Raw genomic sequence first — 16,646 nt, forward strand, 5'->3', positions numbered from 1 at the left:
GCAGCCTGATTTGCATCATTTGAAATTCTGTCTCCTCATATGGGCTGTTGATGAAGATACTGAACAGTATCTTCATTAGCAGTCCATTGCTTACTGTACTCATTTCCAGCCAGCAACTGGACATCAAGCCATTGACTCTACTCTTTGAGCTTGGGGGTCTGACCAGTTTTAAGCCCACCTACAATCCTTCATTCAGCCCACACTTTGTCATGTTATAAATGATGATACTGTTGGAAATAAGTGACAAAAGCCTAACTAAAGTAAAAATACATTGCATTCACTCCTCTTCCTTCATCTGCATGGCCAGTCATTCCATCATAGCAGGCAATTAGATTGGTCAAGCATTATTTGCTCTTGGTAAATCCTTGTTGACTTTTCTCAGTTCTTGTCTTGTCCTTTACGTGTTGGAAATTGATTCCAAGAGGATGTGCCTCATGATTTTTCCAAGGACTAAAGTGAAGCCAACCGTTGTATAGTTTCTTAGATCATCCTCACTTTTCTTTAATATGGAGGTAGAATTAACCTTTCTCCAGTCATCATGGATGTCCTGTAGTGTCAGTGTTTTGTCACGAATGATAGCCAGTGGGGTTGCAATCACATAGTCAGCCTTTTCAGTGCCTGTGGTTGTATCCCATGTGGCCCCATGTATTTGAACGCATACTGCTTCTTCAGGTATTCACCAACCTATTACCCACCCCACTCTTAGCCACCTCTTTCCTTCCCAAACTGTACATCCAGAGGTCTTGGAGCAGAATTGGCCTAAAAAGCGAGAGGCAAAAAAGGTATTGAGTGTTGCAGCCTTTTCATCTGTCGTTATCTCCCCTAGTAAGCAACAGACCTACATTTTCTTTGAACCTCTTTTTGCTGCTCTTGTACTTGTAAAATTCCTTCTTGTTACCCTTTAATAAGTCCCCCATTAATTTTAGCTCCAGCTGGGTTTTGTCCTTCCTAGTTCTGTTCCTGTTCTCAAACAGTGATTGTGTGCTTGTCTTTTGTTTCCTGTCATTGCCTATATGTGCTCTCCATTTCCACCATTTCCATCTCCATATGTGCTTTTCCCATTTTAGTACATTAAGAAGCTCCTTACTCAGCCAAGCGGACCTCCTGCATACCTTGTCCCTATGCTTTCTCATGTTTTTCTGGGTTAGGTCCCTGTTCTATGACAGACAAAGTCCTCCCCACTAGATTAGCCGGTCTGTTCACAAAGATGTTCTTCCCTCTCTTTGCTAGGTAGATCTGTTCTCTTAAGTTGTCTCCTCATCAAATTGGGTGCCAGAAGCAAAACAGTTGAAGCCCAGCTAGTGCCACCAAATATGTAGCCATATGTGGTCTACTGGATCCATCTGCTGCTATCCAGGCTTCTCCCTTTTGCCATAGGATTAAAGAGAAACGCCACTGGCATTCCTGTCCCCTTCACCCTTGCCCAGGAGCCCTACAGTTACTTTTGAACTGAAATGGTTTCACATCACTACGCCATTAGTGTATACATGAATAAGCAGAAGAAAAGTGAGAACACTGGGTGACCCCAAACAGTCTGTCAGCAACACCACAAACTGAGGTTCCATGCAAGCAAGAAACCTCCACAGTTAATGAATCTCCCTGGAAGAGAGTCACCAGTCCCTCACTGTCACACATCACTTTCTTCGGTAGTGCTCTGATATGGTGTCCAACCTGGATTCTTCTTCTGAGGGAGCTTGTTCTTCCCCTCTGCTGCCTGGACTCTGCACCACTGGGCAGCCCTTCTGCCAGAAGTCACAAGCTTTCAGTTTCCACCTTCTTAGGAATGCGTGTCTTCCCACTGCACGTGCCTCACTTGCACCTTCCCTGTCTGTCGCGTAAGCTTTTACACCTTGAAAGGTCCTATCAAGCACCTGTTTGTCACCCCAGTGCAATAAAACACACTTGCCTCTTCTTGCAGCTCCCCTCCTGCAGCTGCAGCAACTACAGCAGAGCAAACATGCCTCCGGGAGGTCACCCTCAGGGGTCCACCTGCACAGAGGTTGCCACAGCACTGCTGGTGACAGCAGGGACGGGGGTGATGTCTTGTAGCAAGTCACCACCATTTGGGTGTTGTCTTCTTATGCAACAGCACGTCTGGGTCTCTCATGTGTCAAGTGCCAAGTTAACCATCTTGCTTCTTTGCACATCCCGCTGGCAGCACTCCTCGGTGCCCTTCCTGAGAGTGCCAGATAAGTCAGGAACTCCACGTGTGTTCACGTGTGAGAACACAGGTTCACAAGGTTTCCCACTTGGCAAGAAACCTCTTGCACTGTCTGTGAGTTCCCATCCTTCGTGAGTGCTGGGTCTGCTGAATGTTTCTGCTCCCCACACGGCATCCTAATGAGTCGAAAGAATGGTGGACGTAGTTTACTCAGCACTGGTCTCGCTTGCCAAATGAGGAGGGACTGAGCTTAGTTTCAGAATCTCCTCAAGTGTGTAGAGCTGTCCAAAAGCATTTTAAGATAAATTTACTGCAGTTCTCATCCATGAAGAAGAAAAAATAGTTTGGGAAATACGGAAATATTTATTACCAAAGTTAGATTTTCTTATTCACTTGTAGGAGATAAACTGGGTTTCAATTTTGTATAATGATTTTAGAATTTGATTACGTTATTTTATAGTAAAATACTCAAATGTTGTCACCTTTCCCTATCTTACAGCTGCACTTGCGTGCAATGGCAATTCAAAATTTATGGTAGATTATTTCTTGCAGTCACTAGCTGTATGTATTAGGAAGAGTCCTTCTGCAGGAACATTGCTTCAATAAAAACATCAGTGCAGATACACTTGTATAGGCCGTGACAGAACTGCAGAATTTGAATGAGATTACTCTTTCAGCAGCTATAAATTGGCCATATAAAATCAATCCCCTCAAGGCTTAAGTGGTCAAAGTGTAAGGCTGAGTAAAATAAGGTGTAAGTATATTAATATAAGAAATGGCAAAAAAAATGTTTAGTGTCTGTAGATTCTAAGTGTGAGGAAAAAGTGTAGGGAAAAAGTGATGCTGCTAGATCTTGAAAAATGCTACTGTTGAATTTCTTTTTATTTATCAATTTCTTTTCCATATATGCTGTATTACTGCAAAGTTTCCTTTTCTTGGCTCTGACTCAGATTCAGATGGAGATTAAGATTACTTGTATCTTTACATCAAGATTTAGTCATTCACTATATTGTTGCTGATCAGTTTCGGATTTTTTTCATTTGAAATGTAATTCACACTCTAATGTTCAACAATCTCCATCAAACAAGATATGATAGAACTGCAAAACTCCTAAGAGAAAGAGGATATTAAAAAGTTACTTTGCCTTCATTTGGATATCTTGAATTCAGTTGCATACTTAAACAAAAAACTGCCTAATACTGTTTGAGACTAAGCTTTAAAGGAATTTTTCCAAAGGAGCGGTGAACTTTCTCTGCAGTATGGCCTTCAAAGTCCAGACTGGATACATTTGTAAACTGGCAAACAAAGGAGATGAAAGAGGAATCCTTACCTGAAGCAGTTCCCATTGCTTAGGCAGAGCATGACGGCTAGATCATAACGCTTCTCCAGGGCCTTAAAATCAAGAATCTTCTTTGAAAAAAAATCATATTGTAAATTACAGTTGATGCATTTTTTTAAACATAACTTGATAAATTTAGTGTAACTGCTTTATACTATGTGAGTTGAAGATAGGCTTTGCTTAAGTATTACATAAGACATTGGGTGGAAGTCCAGTTGGCTGAGCATAGAAGTGGAGATTTTTTGTAGATAGAGCATGATGTGTTGCAAAAATAAATATGCCAAAATATATAGCAGTAATACATCCTTGAGGTATGGTATTAAGTCTCATGAAATACTTGACTTAAAATTTAAAAAAAAAAAAAAGAATTTTTCTGAGGTTTCAAAGGGATTGCTGTGGAAATTACTCTTCCAGAAATGATAATTTTTTTTTCATTTGCTGAGTTTTTTCAGCTATCGCTGTGGTATTGTGTTTGCACAAGCAAAACCAAGCATCTGCTCTGTAAAAGAAATATGGATTGTTAACTTTTCTTGGGTCAGGGTAGACAGATTTTTATTTGACTCTAGAAGAAAAAAGAGTCGTATTAATAAACACTGAAACATTAAAACCAAACCCTATTTCCATGAAATGACAAAATAATTTAAAATTATTTTTATTATATTATAATATAATAATTATAATAATTACAGTTGGAAGGTGATTGTCTTTTATTTCCAAAAATTTCTCAAGAACAAAGGAATAGGAAAAATTAGAAGATGTCTAAGCATTTCAAAGGTTAGCTTGCCACTTTTACTGTGTATTGTAGAAAGTTGGAGCTCTTTAATGCTAATAATCTCTTAATTGTAGGAGGAGGAACTGGAGGCCCAAATTTCATTTCTACAAGGACAACTAAATGACCTGGAAGCCATGTGCAAATATTGTGCAAAGATGATGAATACACATCTTGGTAAGTGCAGTACCCCGTATTAAGCTACAAATCTTTGCCAAGGCTCTTTTCGTGTTTGTATTAGAACTAAAATAACGTTTATGTCGTATAGTGCATATTATTTTATAAGCCATGAAGAAGACTGAATTGATGCATCCAGTTGTTCTATCAGATGCTTCCACTTTGAAACTTGGGAGTATGGTAGCCACTTGATTATGCTAAAAAAAAAGTAGAGGCATTTTGGCACAGATGCTCTTTCTCTGTTCCTAAGATGTCTTGTATTGTAAGAGACACGCTGGACCTCACAGCATATGACCTTTACACTTCTTAAGGCCGTTTGCAGTTCAACAGTCCCAGAATGATACCTGATGCGTGCAGTGATAGTTGTATAAAATTCATATGCTTTCATTAATTGTAGCGTCTTTACAATCTGTGATCACCTTCAGGATGTAAAAACATGTTACAGTAGGCTGGATGGTTTGGAATATTTGCCCAGACCAGGAGAAATACAGTAAGATAGAAGTCAATACATTGGGAACAGAATCAGCATAGACTCCAGTCTAAAATTCAACTTACATATTGCCAAGACAAATCAGAGAAAGTAAATAAAAAGCTTCAGTCAATTCAGGTGTAAATATGCTTAGCTATGCTTTGACAAAAGCAGCATTTTTAAACTGTGTTGAACTGAACTCTAAAAGTTAGTATATTTAGTTATGTGAAAAAGCGCTGTTAAGAAATCAGGGCACAGCTGCAATAATTTTAAGTTTTATTTATAGCCTGCAACATCTAAGCAAAATAAATTAAACTTGAATATTTCAGTGGGTAGAATTAAGTATATGGATACCTAAGTTTACCAGGTCAAAAAGATCAGATGTGAAAGCCATATTATACTTGTATTTTCATTTTCTTTTATGCGAGTGTTTTAGTAGCCACTGATACGAACCTAGGAAAAACTGTAAATACTGTGTTATTTGAAAGTTTGGAATTGCAGCCTTCAAAAGCCAAGCATAGACCTCTAACCCCAACAGATTTAGTCTGATATATTGCTTCTGTGAGGGTATGTGAGCAATGATGAGACTAGAAGCAAGCAAAGGATATAAATTATAAGCTGCTGAAATGATGGGGAAAAGATTACTGTGTCAAGAAGAAAAGCTGAAGTTTCTTTCTGTTAGGAAAGAAGACAAGGAGTGCTTAGCGGGGGTAGCAGTTCAAGCACAAGCATGAGCATCTCACCAGCTATGGCTCTGGACTAGAGATCAGAATAAACCCAGACAAAGATACGTGAAGTAGTCTGCCTTTTAACACTGGGTCCATGAAATAAAAGCAAAAGATTTGTAATAACATCCCTTTTTTTTTTTTTTTCTGTTACCCTCCCAGGACAGGGAAACCCATCCCCTTATACAGCTTTGCCTGTGGGGCTTCACTGGGTACATCGTGGCACCCCTGCAGTGCTCTCAGAGCCTTCCAGTCTAGTTTCTTCTAAGCCCTACTCCTCACGATATTCCTACATGTCTTGTCAACAACATGGGCTATTAACTTGGTAAATTTGGGTTACACCGATGCATTTAAATCCTACAGAAATTAACAGTTATGCATGACAAACAGAGCACAAGACAGACTGAGATACCACCAACCTTCACAGCTTCTGCGCTTGTAGCAAACTGATGAGGTAGGGTATCCCCAAATCAGCCAGCAGATGATCCAAAGCAGGAAAAAAACCACCAGGATTCCTGCTGGTCTGATCTGTGCAAAGTCCCTTCTAACCTGAAATCTGTCCATCACCTTCATCCTGGTGATCTGAGCAGCACAAGCCAGCAGGCTGTCCCAGAAAACAGATTCTCTATAGCATCACAGAACACCCTCTGAGCGTGATCTCCAGTGTCCACCCACTGCCTGGGGCTGCGGGGAATGGCAGCAAAATAAAACTCAGAGCATATCTGGTCATTTCTGGGTTAAGGGGCAAGTTAGCAGAGGCTGCTACTGCACCTGGTCTGATTCTCCCCCAGGTTCTCTTACCCGTGAAAATTGCTTCATTTCAGAGACCACAGAGCAGATGATATCGCTCCTCTTGTAACCTGTCAGGACATTAACTTCAAGGATATTACTTTATCCTGTGAGGCTGAATTTTTCTGACTTCATCACCCAGCTTTTGGCTCTTGTAGCATTCTTCATACCAAGGTTGAAAATCCTCATTTAACTTACCTATACACAGTGTAATCTCTCAACACTGCTAGGCGGTACACTTTAAAATTCATTTTATATGGGTTGCTGTTTAGACCCAAGCATTTTTGTGGTCTTCCTTTGAATTCTTCAGGGTTTTCATATGCCTTTTGAAGTGGGTTAGTCAGATCAGGATATGCTGTAGCAGCACTGGACACAGCAAAGTCGTTATATAGCAAAGGGAAGGTCATCTCTCTACTTTTATGTGGAGTTCCTCTTTTTAAACATTTTTAACGCAGCATCACATTAGTGTTCCTTGATACAGTGATAGGTTAAAGTGACAATCCACTATGACTTTTAAAATTTGATGAATCACAGCTTTCTAAACAGAGGATTTTATGCTGTAGGTAAAATCAGGAAATGTTTGTTTCCATATTTATGTTACTTGCATTTGATTATATTAAAATTCACTTCTTGTCATTTGGCTTTTTAGCTGAATAATTTAGGTAACTCTGCAATGTACTGCCTTCTCCTACCACTCTTACTGCAGACTTAGCCATCATACATTAAATAGTTGTCTAAATTATTGATAAAAACATATGGATATATAAAATTCAAGGAGCCTTCCAGAACTAATTCCTTTAACAGAGTTAGGCAACATTTTAAAGAATTATCAGTAAGTCAGTTTTTTAGTCTAAGGCCTGCCTTTTGAATTTTATGAAGTTTAAGGTTCTTATTTTTAAAAAACCCACAGTTTTTTAGACTGACATTTTAAACAGCTTTTTTTAGACTATTACTCAACCAAGAGTCTTTTTCCTGTATGGAGTGCATTATATTTGCAGGTCATTTTTTAACAAAACAATATTAATTCGAGCTTATAAAAATGCATATCCAGTGAGCATTACCACAGAATTATTTAATTGGCACTGTAAATCAGAATGTCAAACCATTATGGAATGTTCTTTCTGCGGTTTCCAGTGAGATAATTCAGAATTTTTTGGCTGTCTTCTCTCAGGTTCTTTCCCTTACGAGGGAGATCCTGATGACGGTCAGGTGCAGTTACTTCCTGACAGAGATGACATGTGTTGTAGCTGAGAAATTGTCAAAGTGACCACAAAGTCATGTATTCTGTTTTGTATCCCTCGTAATTTATAATCTGTTTATATCAAATTCAACTATTATCAAGTATGGTTTTATATGATGTCTTTTAAGAAAATAGTTTTGTTAATTTAAAACATTATTTGGGCCCGATAATGATATTACATTTCTTTACCAACAGCATTGTATTTCTGTAGGTTTCAGTAGATATCTGCTAAGACTGCATTTCCTTTGCATAGAGCATGAGGAAAGACCAGAGGGAAAGAGCGGCAGTTTTTATTCTGTTCATATATTCCAAGATGCTTTCATTAAATGTTTATCTCCTTCCATAAATAAACTACACAGTGTACCACATGGCAACAACATAATTAACTGCTTGTAATATCAGGGGATGTTACCATGGGAATGAATGATGGTTCTGAAATATTACTACTTAGCACTATGTGTAGAAATTAGAAACGGGTTTTTTGATTATTAAAATGGAGGAAAGTCATTCTCTGATCTTTGTCTCCTTCTTAGGGCTGTGCATTAGAAAGAGATTTACTTTTCTTTCCCCTCTCCCTTAACCACTGAAGAACTGCTAAGGTGGAATGCCTTTTAGTGCCTCCAAGGACAAATGCTGAAATTTTTATATGTAAAATGGCCAGACAGGAAAGCAGATTTTAATTCTGTTCCCAGTCTTTTTCACAAGCTTGTCATAGCTTAAAAATAAAATAAAATGGTCCTGTGTTCAGTTTTTCCAGTTAAGTCTGTTCTGCAGCATTGTTTGCAATATAAATGCGGAGCATTACTCAGCTGATAGTGAATAAGTGTAGTTGCCATAGCTGTTTCTGCTCCAGAATCACCACAGATACATTTTCTTCGTTTTACTTTTTCACATACACTAATCTCTTTCAGGAAGTAATGTTGTCCTGGTGCGTTCCGTAATATGGTAATGTTCTCCAGCATTTTTCTTTCTGTGAGGTGCTTTTCTGTTAGTGCGTATAAAAACCTCAAGGCTCAATGATGCAAAAAGCCGTAATATACCACTGAAGTATTACAATGTTATAACCTGTCATAATGTTATTTACTTTCTGAAGAATTTTGTTATTTACTTTTTGAAGAATTTTGATTTTTTCCTCCTTTCTTTCACTATGTGGAAAGAAAAGCATCAAGCTAGCAAGTGCATTCAGAAGATTTTCCCTGGTAAATATGACCTCTGTCTGATGTCTTAGAACAGATCATGAATAATTTGTCTAAGAAATATGCACCCAAGCATCACTCAGAGGGCCCCACAGCATCTGCTGGAAGGTTCCTCGCTTGTCCTTCACATTTGACATGGAACTGAGTTTGAGGTGTTAGTTCAACATGAAATCAGATTCTGGAGGGTCTGAAAGAGCAAAGTTTCATTCTGTCCCAGACTCAAGCCAACATGATGCTGTCAAACAGCAGTTCAAGCAACACCAGTTAATGACACTGCCATCTGACACCGTCTGCTGTTCTAGCATCTTTAGGGTTTGGACGATGTAGGCACTGGCCCAGGACTAAAGCACAGCCTCCTAATAAAAAGTAAATTAAAACCCTGGAGAAGTATCAGTCCTCCATAGGCAAGTAATAGTATAAGAGATTGTGAAGGATGTTTATGAGCTTGCCAATTCTGTTCCAGAGGGAAAAGTGCTGAATTTTAAAATGTCATCTGTTTATAATAGGCAGGAACAAATCCATCACTGTTCTCCAAGACAGAAGAACCTACCATTTGTTTCCAACAGAGACATAGTTTCAGACCTCCAAGTGTGTGAAAGTTTACCAAATAATTACACATGTAGTACAGGAAGTCCTTTTCATGAGAGGCAATTTAAAGGAACATTGGTTCAGTATTAACTTGGATGTGGAGATCTTTATATAGAAACTATTCTTTTTTGATGGGCAATTTACCAGGTTATGAAAGTAGAGAAACTAAGGTCATTCCACACTTGCTTTTGCTTAAGGGCAGCACTATGTAAATGCAGAAGGTTGCTTTCCCAGCTAGCTGAGGTTCAGAAGCAATTTAGTTACTTTCTCACATCACAGAGCCTCAGCTAATAAGCCCTGTGGACTCATAACCAGCTCTGTAAAGAGTTAGCTCACAGGCTTCTGCACAACACCCTAGAAATATGTCCAAAGGTACCCAATTATATAGAAGAAACATAAGTCTGCCTAGTTTTATTAACTTCATCGTCATACTGATACTGCTAAAATTGAGCCAGCTGCTAGAGAGACAATCAGGTGGGTCTCAGAAATACGTTGCTCAATATCCAGGTTTTTAAATCACTTCTTGTCTTGGAGGCAATGTCACAAAAACCTCTCAGCTCTGCCCTACATCTAGTAAGTTTATGCTTAAGCATGCTGGTTCCACTAAGCCAAAGCAAATAAATCCTCTGAGCTACCCATACAGGGCTGGTCACGTTGTCCTTACGGTGCGTTTTCTGCTGTGACATCTGTTATCTGTAATATGTTGCTATGTCCTTCACCAATATTCCAGTACCTCTCTGCCCCTTCAGTGTGTATTATGGAAGGGATGTGGAAAGGTGAAGTTTTCATCCCCCATGCTTCTAAACACCACCAGCATTCTGCCACTGGAATGACGTGTCGGCTCTTGGCTTTCATAGGTAACCTGTAAATAACTGTACATAAATAACAAAAAATGAAAGCCACTCTTTTGAGAGCTCTTTGGATGGGATCACAGGACATGTCCCTGCCACAGCCATCGGGCAATGCTGGCAGTTGTAAGATTCACTTATACTTAACGCTGCCTGACATCTCCCAGATAAATATTATTTGGAAGACTTATTAACCACAGTTCAGAGCCACCTTTTCACTGTGGTTATTGCAGACACCATGAGCAAGGAGGGAAAAATATAAAAACAGAGGAATAAAGACTTACAGGATGTAGTTGCTAGTATAATTTTAGTTGCTGGGTGAAATAGCACCTTTAAAGGCTTAATTAGACTGACTTCATCCATCCCTCTTTTAACGGTTGATGCAGTTGTTACAAGGGTGCATTTCATTATAATGATCATTTGCAGTGGGGGAGGGAGAGGATAGAGTTGACTTAGTGACTTAATTGCTCATTATTTAGGGGCTGATATATTTTCCAGTATAGATCTGGATGCAGTGCTTGTTAAATGTATGCAAGATAGTACTGAGTTCTTGTTGTATGTATCATGTGATGAGATGAAAGGTTACAACACTTTTGTAAGGATAGAATGAAATGGACACTCTTCTGCTGCCATGGGTTGAAATGAAATCCTTTAGCATTTGTTGAGGAAGTAACTGCATTAAATGAGTTCTTTTATGCTTGGGACACAAATAAAATAATCTATAGTTTATAAACCCAGTGTGATTAGAAATGCTGTAAGTTAAAAGAGCCACATCAAACACAGCCCCATGAGTCTTAAGGGGATTTCTCCTTTGGTTAAGAATAACGATGTAAAACAGCATATAGAAACAGCTTATAAATAAAGAATATTAACAAATTTATTAAACCGAATACAGGAATGGTTACTGGGAAACAAGTATTGGTTGTATAGCAAGACTTTCAGACTCTCACTTCTGGTCTCACTTCATATATATTTGCAGGAAGAATAAAAGTGTAATTCGTCATGCCTCATGAATTTTAACCATCTTTTTGTCCCTTGAGGTTAACTCTTAAGGTCACAAAAACACACCGTTCAACTGATACAGAGCTACTTTCTTTCTACAACAGTTGTGCCAATCCTGAAAGTACAGCTGTGGTAGGCACCTACAGATACTTCCATCCCAGTAGTCTGGATGAAAAAGGAGAAAATTAGAATAATGAAGCTTATGCACCCCATCATTACCTAATTAAAAGCTTTCCCTGCAACTTTGAGTGAATTCCTGTCAGAATGTTTACTTCCATTGGCCTCTTGCTTCCTCCTATTTGTGTGGGGAACATCTCCCTGCCACTGATAGCCACTGACAATCCGCCCTTTCCTTCCCAGCATCTCCTAGACATTTGTTTCCCTTCTGATGTCAACTTTAGAGGAGTAAAACCTTGGCAGAAGCTAAATTCTGGCATGACTGAATTGTTAATTTCCCCATTATTTCCATAAATACATGGACATAAGGTATATGTTAAGTATAATTTGCCTATCATATGTAAATTAGAGTTCATAGTTAAGAGTTGGTCATGTCTTTGAGCAAGGGATAGGCAAAATGTCTTCATGACCCTGCCAGACTCATTTTCTGTATGTCTGCAATTCTGTGCATTGCTATGAGTTGATGGTTGGTGACCTTTTACCATGTATTTCTGTGATGTCACAAGCAGTACCGCACATTAAATGTGGATAAAGTATTGGTGCTCCACATGACACATGAATCAGAAGAATATACTGTATAAATATATAATTTATATTAAAAAACTATTTTAAAGAATGCAATACTTCACAAAGAATTTAATACTTCAGATTTTTAAGATCCTTAAATTCTTTAACAAATGTTGCTAAGTGATGCTTTTAATATAATGCATAATTGTTACAATAAGTTGACATTCACAATAAGATAGATAAATGAAAGTTAGGCAACAGTGGTGTTGCCTTCGTCAACACGTAGATCACAAACTATTGTTTTAGAAGGAATTTTAACTCCTCTCATTTGTATTTTTAATGCTGGAAAGAAAATGCTGTATTTGGAAGCATCCTGAGCTGCATTATTAAACAGCGATATCACTATGTTGCAGTGTCGTCTTTCTAGAAAGGCCCCAAACCACTGTTAAGTTCTAGATTTTCTGTCCAGTGTTAAGGAAGGGGCATGTTTTCCTGCTCAATCAGATCCAGGTCAGCTTGGAAAGAAGTACTTGTTGTGAAAAGGGAGAGAAATTGATTATCAGAAGCTAAATTCCCAGTCCATCCTTCCAGCCCTCAAATGTTAGTGAAAAAGCAGCCTTGCTTTCGCTAGTATACTGTGCAGAAAATGTTGTAAGCATTTTCTGTAAACTCTGCTTTCATCAAAACGATCATACAAAAGGACTGGAATATAAGTCCCGAGAGTTGACTGTGCCTTGACATCAATGGGAACCTTGGGATTTTTTTTCTTTCCATTTTTTGGAAAAACAGGGAGATGAAGTAATACACTCAGTTCTTCCCTTACTGCTGCCCGCCTTGGCAATGAGAAGGTACTTTGGCAGAGTTTGAGTTGTCTTCTCAGCAGTGGAAAGCAAGGATGAAAAAAGTCAATTTAACATGATTCTGGCACCGTTGATGGTTCGCAAGTCATTGATCAGGAACTGGTAGTAGAAAGGCAGTGTTCATAATAAAGCTTGCAGCTATTTTGAGTTAGCTCCTCTCAGCAGGAGTCATCTTCCTGGAAAGGCCCCACAGGGACCAGCTTAAAAACAGAAATCATTAGGAGAGGGATGCACTGCAAAAAGGCAGCTGCACAGGAGAAAACAAAGAACCTAAGAGAACAAGGACGTTAAAGTTATTCCCAAGTTAAGTTTTCTCCACCTCCATCTAATTTTGTGTCAGTATAAAATGAGGTCCATGTTGTGCCTTCATCCTGCAGGGCTGTAGCTCTACCTATCTCCGACTTCTCTGGTGGAAGGGAAGGGATGCAGGTGTGTCTTCCAGATGAATGGGCATGAAGGGATGCCTGAGAGGTCCTTGTCCACAGCAGGCTGGCTTTCCCACTCATTTAACCAGCTCTGGGTGGGTTTCTTGCAAAATCGGTATTGACTGCATGCAAATTTTTCAGTGAAGGTTAGTTTACTTAATAAGCCTCTGAAATAATTAGGCCAGGGCAAACAGCTTTTCCACATTCGGAGGGGAAAGTTTTCAACAGCCCCTTTCCCTGTCAAGGGAACTCAGCAGTGACTACGCACACCATCATGCAATGTGTAGCAGTTCAGTCATCAAAGAGCGTAAGCCTTCTCTAATTTTCCTACTAGGAGCTGCTGTAGGTTATTTTCCTCTTTCATCTCTGTACAGGGGATGATTGCATGTCTTCAGTTTAAATTTTAGAAATTAAGTTAGGGAGAGGAAATAGAAATCCTGATTTTTTTTTAAAAAACTACTTCTACAGTGAGTTTGCATGTGATCTTATTTACAATTTGTAATAACTGTAAGGGCAAGAAATGAAAAATACATTTCATCTTAATTTTTAGCTGCTTTGACTGTTGCTAGCCAAATCACTACTTGATGCATTGTTTTTCTATTATTTTGTAGAAAAGAAGAACAAGAACACAGTCATTTGTATGTTACTGCTCTGTAGTTATAGTTAGCTTTAAAATATATCAAGGCAGCTGATCATAGTCTCGCTGTGGAAGTAGTTACTTATTTATTGATCTAGTGTCTGTCAAACTTAAATGAATGTCCTCATTTGACAAGAAGTACCCAAGATTAATTCTAAACAATTACATAAAAGGCATCCCTTGGGTTGTGAGTCTTGTTGGAGAGCAGCTACAATAGTGGGAAACATTGCTGACTTATGAAGGGAACAACTGGTTGTACAGCTGCAGTATTTCTGAGACTTAGTCAAGAGTACAGTCAGGGTATGACAGTTCATTTTGTGAAACTTGGAGGTTTGTAAGTACTACGTTGAAACAAATCTAGAATCACGTAATAGCTGTCTGGGATCTCCTACATCTCACAACAGTGTGCTGACCATCAGGTGACAGTTTGCAAAATTCACCTTTTGTTTTCTTCTGGTAAGAGCTTCATTGAAGCAGAAATATTTTCTTTTTCTGCAAAAGGCATTCGGCATCCGCTGAACAAAATCTTAATGAAAGAAAAAACCAAAAAAAGATAGCCAGAAATATTTGACCTTAGCCTAAGTCTTCTAAGTACTGTAGGATTTTGTTAACCTTTGAATGACAACAGCTATCCCAATAAGGTATTTATAGCATAGAATCAAACTGGACTCAGTTTTGAATAATCTAGAAATCATATAATCAGTTTGTTTGATTCATTTTATCGGTTTATTCATTTATCCTGCCATGTTTTACACATAGGAAGGTGTTTTGAGTTCCTAATTGACATCTACAGGTGTTTTTTAAAAGTTAGTTGTTATTTTATGGAAAAAAAAATAAAGCTTTGAGGTGCTGATACAGGGCATCAGATAAGGAAATAATCAATATATGGCAAATTCATTTATATGCATAAAGCACTTCTCAATATACAGTAACATCTCCTATGAAGGAAGAATAATTAAATGATACATCTCAGCTTAATGTAACAGTCCTTCAGCTGAACAATATTGTATCAAATGTGCTTCCTAGCACTTTTAACGGAGGTGGTGTTTTTAAAGGTATTTATAGTTACAAGGGCATCTTGTAAGATACAGAAGGGTAAAATAAAAAGCTTCAGTTTGCACTTGAGAGCTTTAGTTTCCCAGTTCATCTCAGCAACTGACTGCCCTGTGAGGTCCCCCCAGAAGTGGGAAGAGGCTTGGCTGGAAGTCCCTCAGGTGGGGGCTGCTGAGCCCTGGCACAGCTGTTGACAGCAGTGCAGCTGCGGAGGGACGCCCCAAGTTGTTTGCCATCCCCCCTTGTCTTCCCACCTCTGCTTCCAGTTCACGTGGGTTGCAAAGGGTGGTCCCAGCAGCAGGATGTGATCAGGGAGGCACTCGTGCAAAATCGCATTGCCCGTATGCCTGTTTTCTAAGGAATTTTTGTTTAATTCATCTCTACTCATTAGGCAGGGAAAAAGAACGAGCACTTAACAAATTTGGGTTCCATACATATAATTTATTTGGTAGATAATAAACTTTGTATTCAAAAGGGATGAGGGTAGTAGATTAGAAGCCATGTGCAGTTTAAGGGCATGTTTAAGAAGAAGAATTATCCATTGCCAATTCTACAGGGAAACCTTAATTCTCTTTCATTGTACTAGAGAAAGACATCCCAATGTATGCCTTATGTCCCACTGTTCCTTCCTGGGGGGGGAGAGTGGCTCATTACAGTGATTTGCATCTTGGGGCATTTTTCTAGGTTAAGTGGAGCCCAAATTTTGAGCCCACAATTGTGTCTGAGAGCAAACTCCAAGTGTAAATTTTTCCAAAAACACATTTTAGTGTTCTTAACTGATTAAAAATAATAGACCCTGTATAGCCAAGACACGTCGTGCTGTACTTTAAAAATACTGCAAATTGAAGGAAAAATGTGAGAAATTCAACAGCTCAGTATTAGGAAATTTTGCTGTATTTCCAACCTTTTCTCTCTAAATCTTTTTTCCTCTGAAACAAGTATCAAAATCCAGCATTAATATTGCTAAAGTAAATATGTGACGTGAACATTTTTAACTAACTTTTACTGCTAGCTAACTATCATAGTTCCGTTCTAAGTTCTTAGAAATTTCTCAGTGTACTGGTTCTTCAAACATAGTTACAGTTTTTTGGCTTACAGGGTTTTGTAGCAATGATAGTTTCTTGTCCGTTTTTTTAAAATACTATCTTATAAAACATCTCTAAAGAACAGAAATAATAGTAGATTCCACACATCACATGGAATGCCTTTCAGCTTTTGTTCTCTTGCTCTTATTTTCCTGATATCTTAGATTTCTCTCATTTAGTCTTCACATTGGAGGGGTTTTTTGAATTATTTTCTTGGTCCATCTGCAGAGTCGGTATGCATACCTTAATGTATGGTTTTAATGTCTGTGGGGATCAAATTATAAAAATGCTTTTCTTTCTAATGCTGAGAAATGGAAAAGACAGTTGAATTCAGTTATTCAGACTGTGATTAAGCATTGCTTTCCCACCTATGAAGACCCTGGACTTCTGCTGTTTCAAGTTCTGAACCTGTTAGAAGTAGGAAACAATGCATTGTTAAACAGTAGAAATTAGGATCTAAAGTATTATTTTATAAGTAAATCTTCATATCTTTTATTTACCAAATTGAGAGACTAGACAATTTAGAATGTAAAGTGTAAAAAAGCAAATAAAATGCCAAATTAATTATGCTTTCTCTTAATTCGTGGTGCTACATATTT

General features: G+C 38.5%; 1 protein-coding gene across 6 annotated transcripts in view; it reads left to right on the forward strand.

Annotated features, from left to right (window-relative positions):
• The window catches only part of TBC1D5 (TBC1 domain family member 5), a 324,955-nt gene that overhangs the window by 295,737 nt on the left and 12,572 nt on the right, over nt 1–16,646 (forward strand). For all 6 annotated transcript variants that reach the window (XM_037387032.1, XM_037387031.1, XM_037387034.1 and 3 more), the window contains one exon: nt 4,347–4,446. In XM_037387032.1, coding sequence (XP_037242929.1) covers nt 4,347–4,446 — 100 coding nt within the window. The remainder of the gene's footprint in view (nt 1–4,346; nt 4,447–16,646) is intronic.

The sequence above is a fragment of the Falco rusticolus genome, chromosome 4, assembly GCF_015220075.1.
Source record: "Falco rusticolus isolate bFalRus1 chromosome 4, bFalRus1.pri, whole genome shotgun sequence".
NCBI lineage: Eukaryota > Metazoa > Chordata > Aves > Falconiformes > Falconidae > Falco > Falco rusticolus.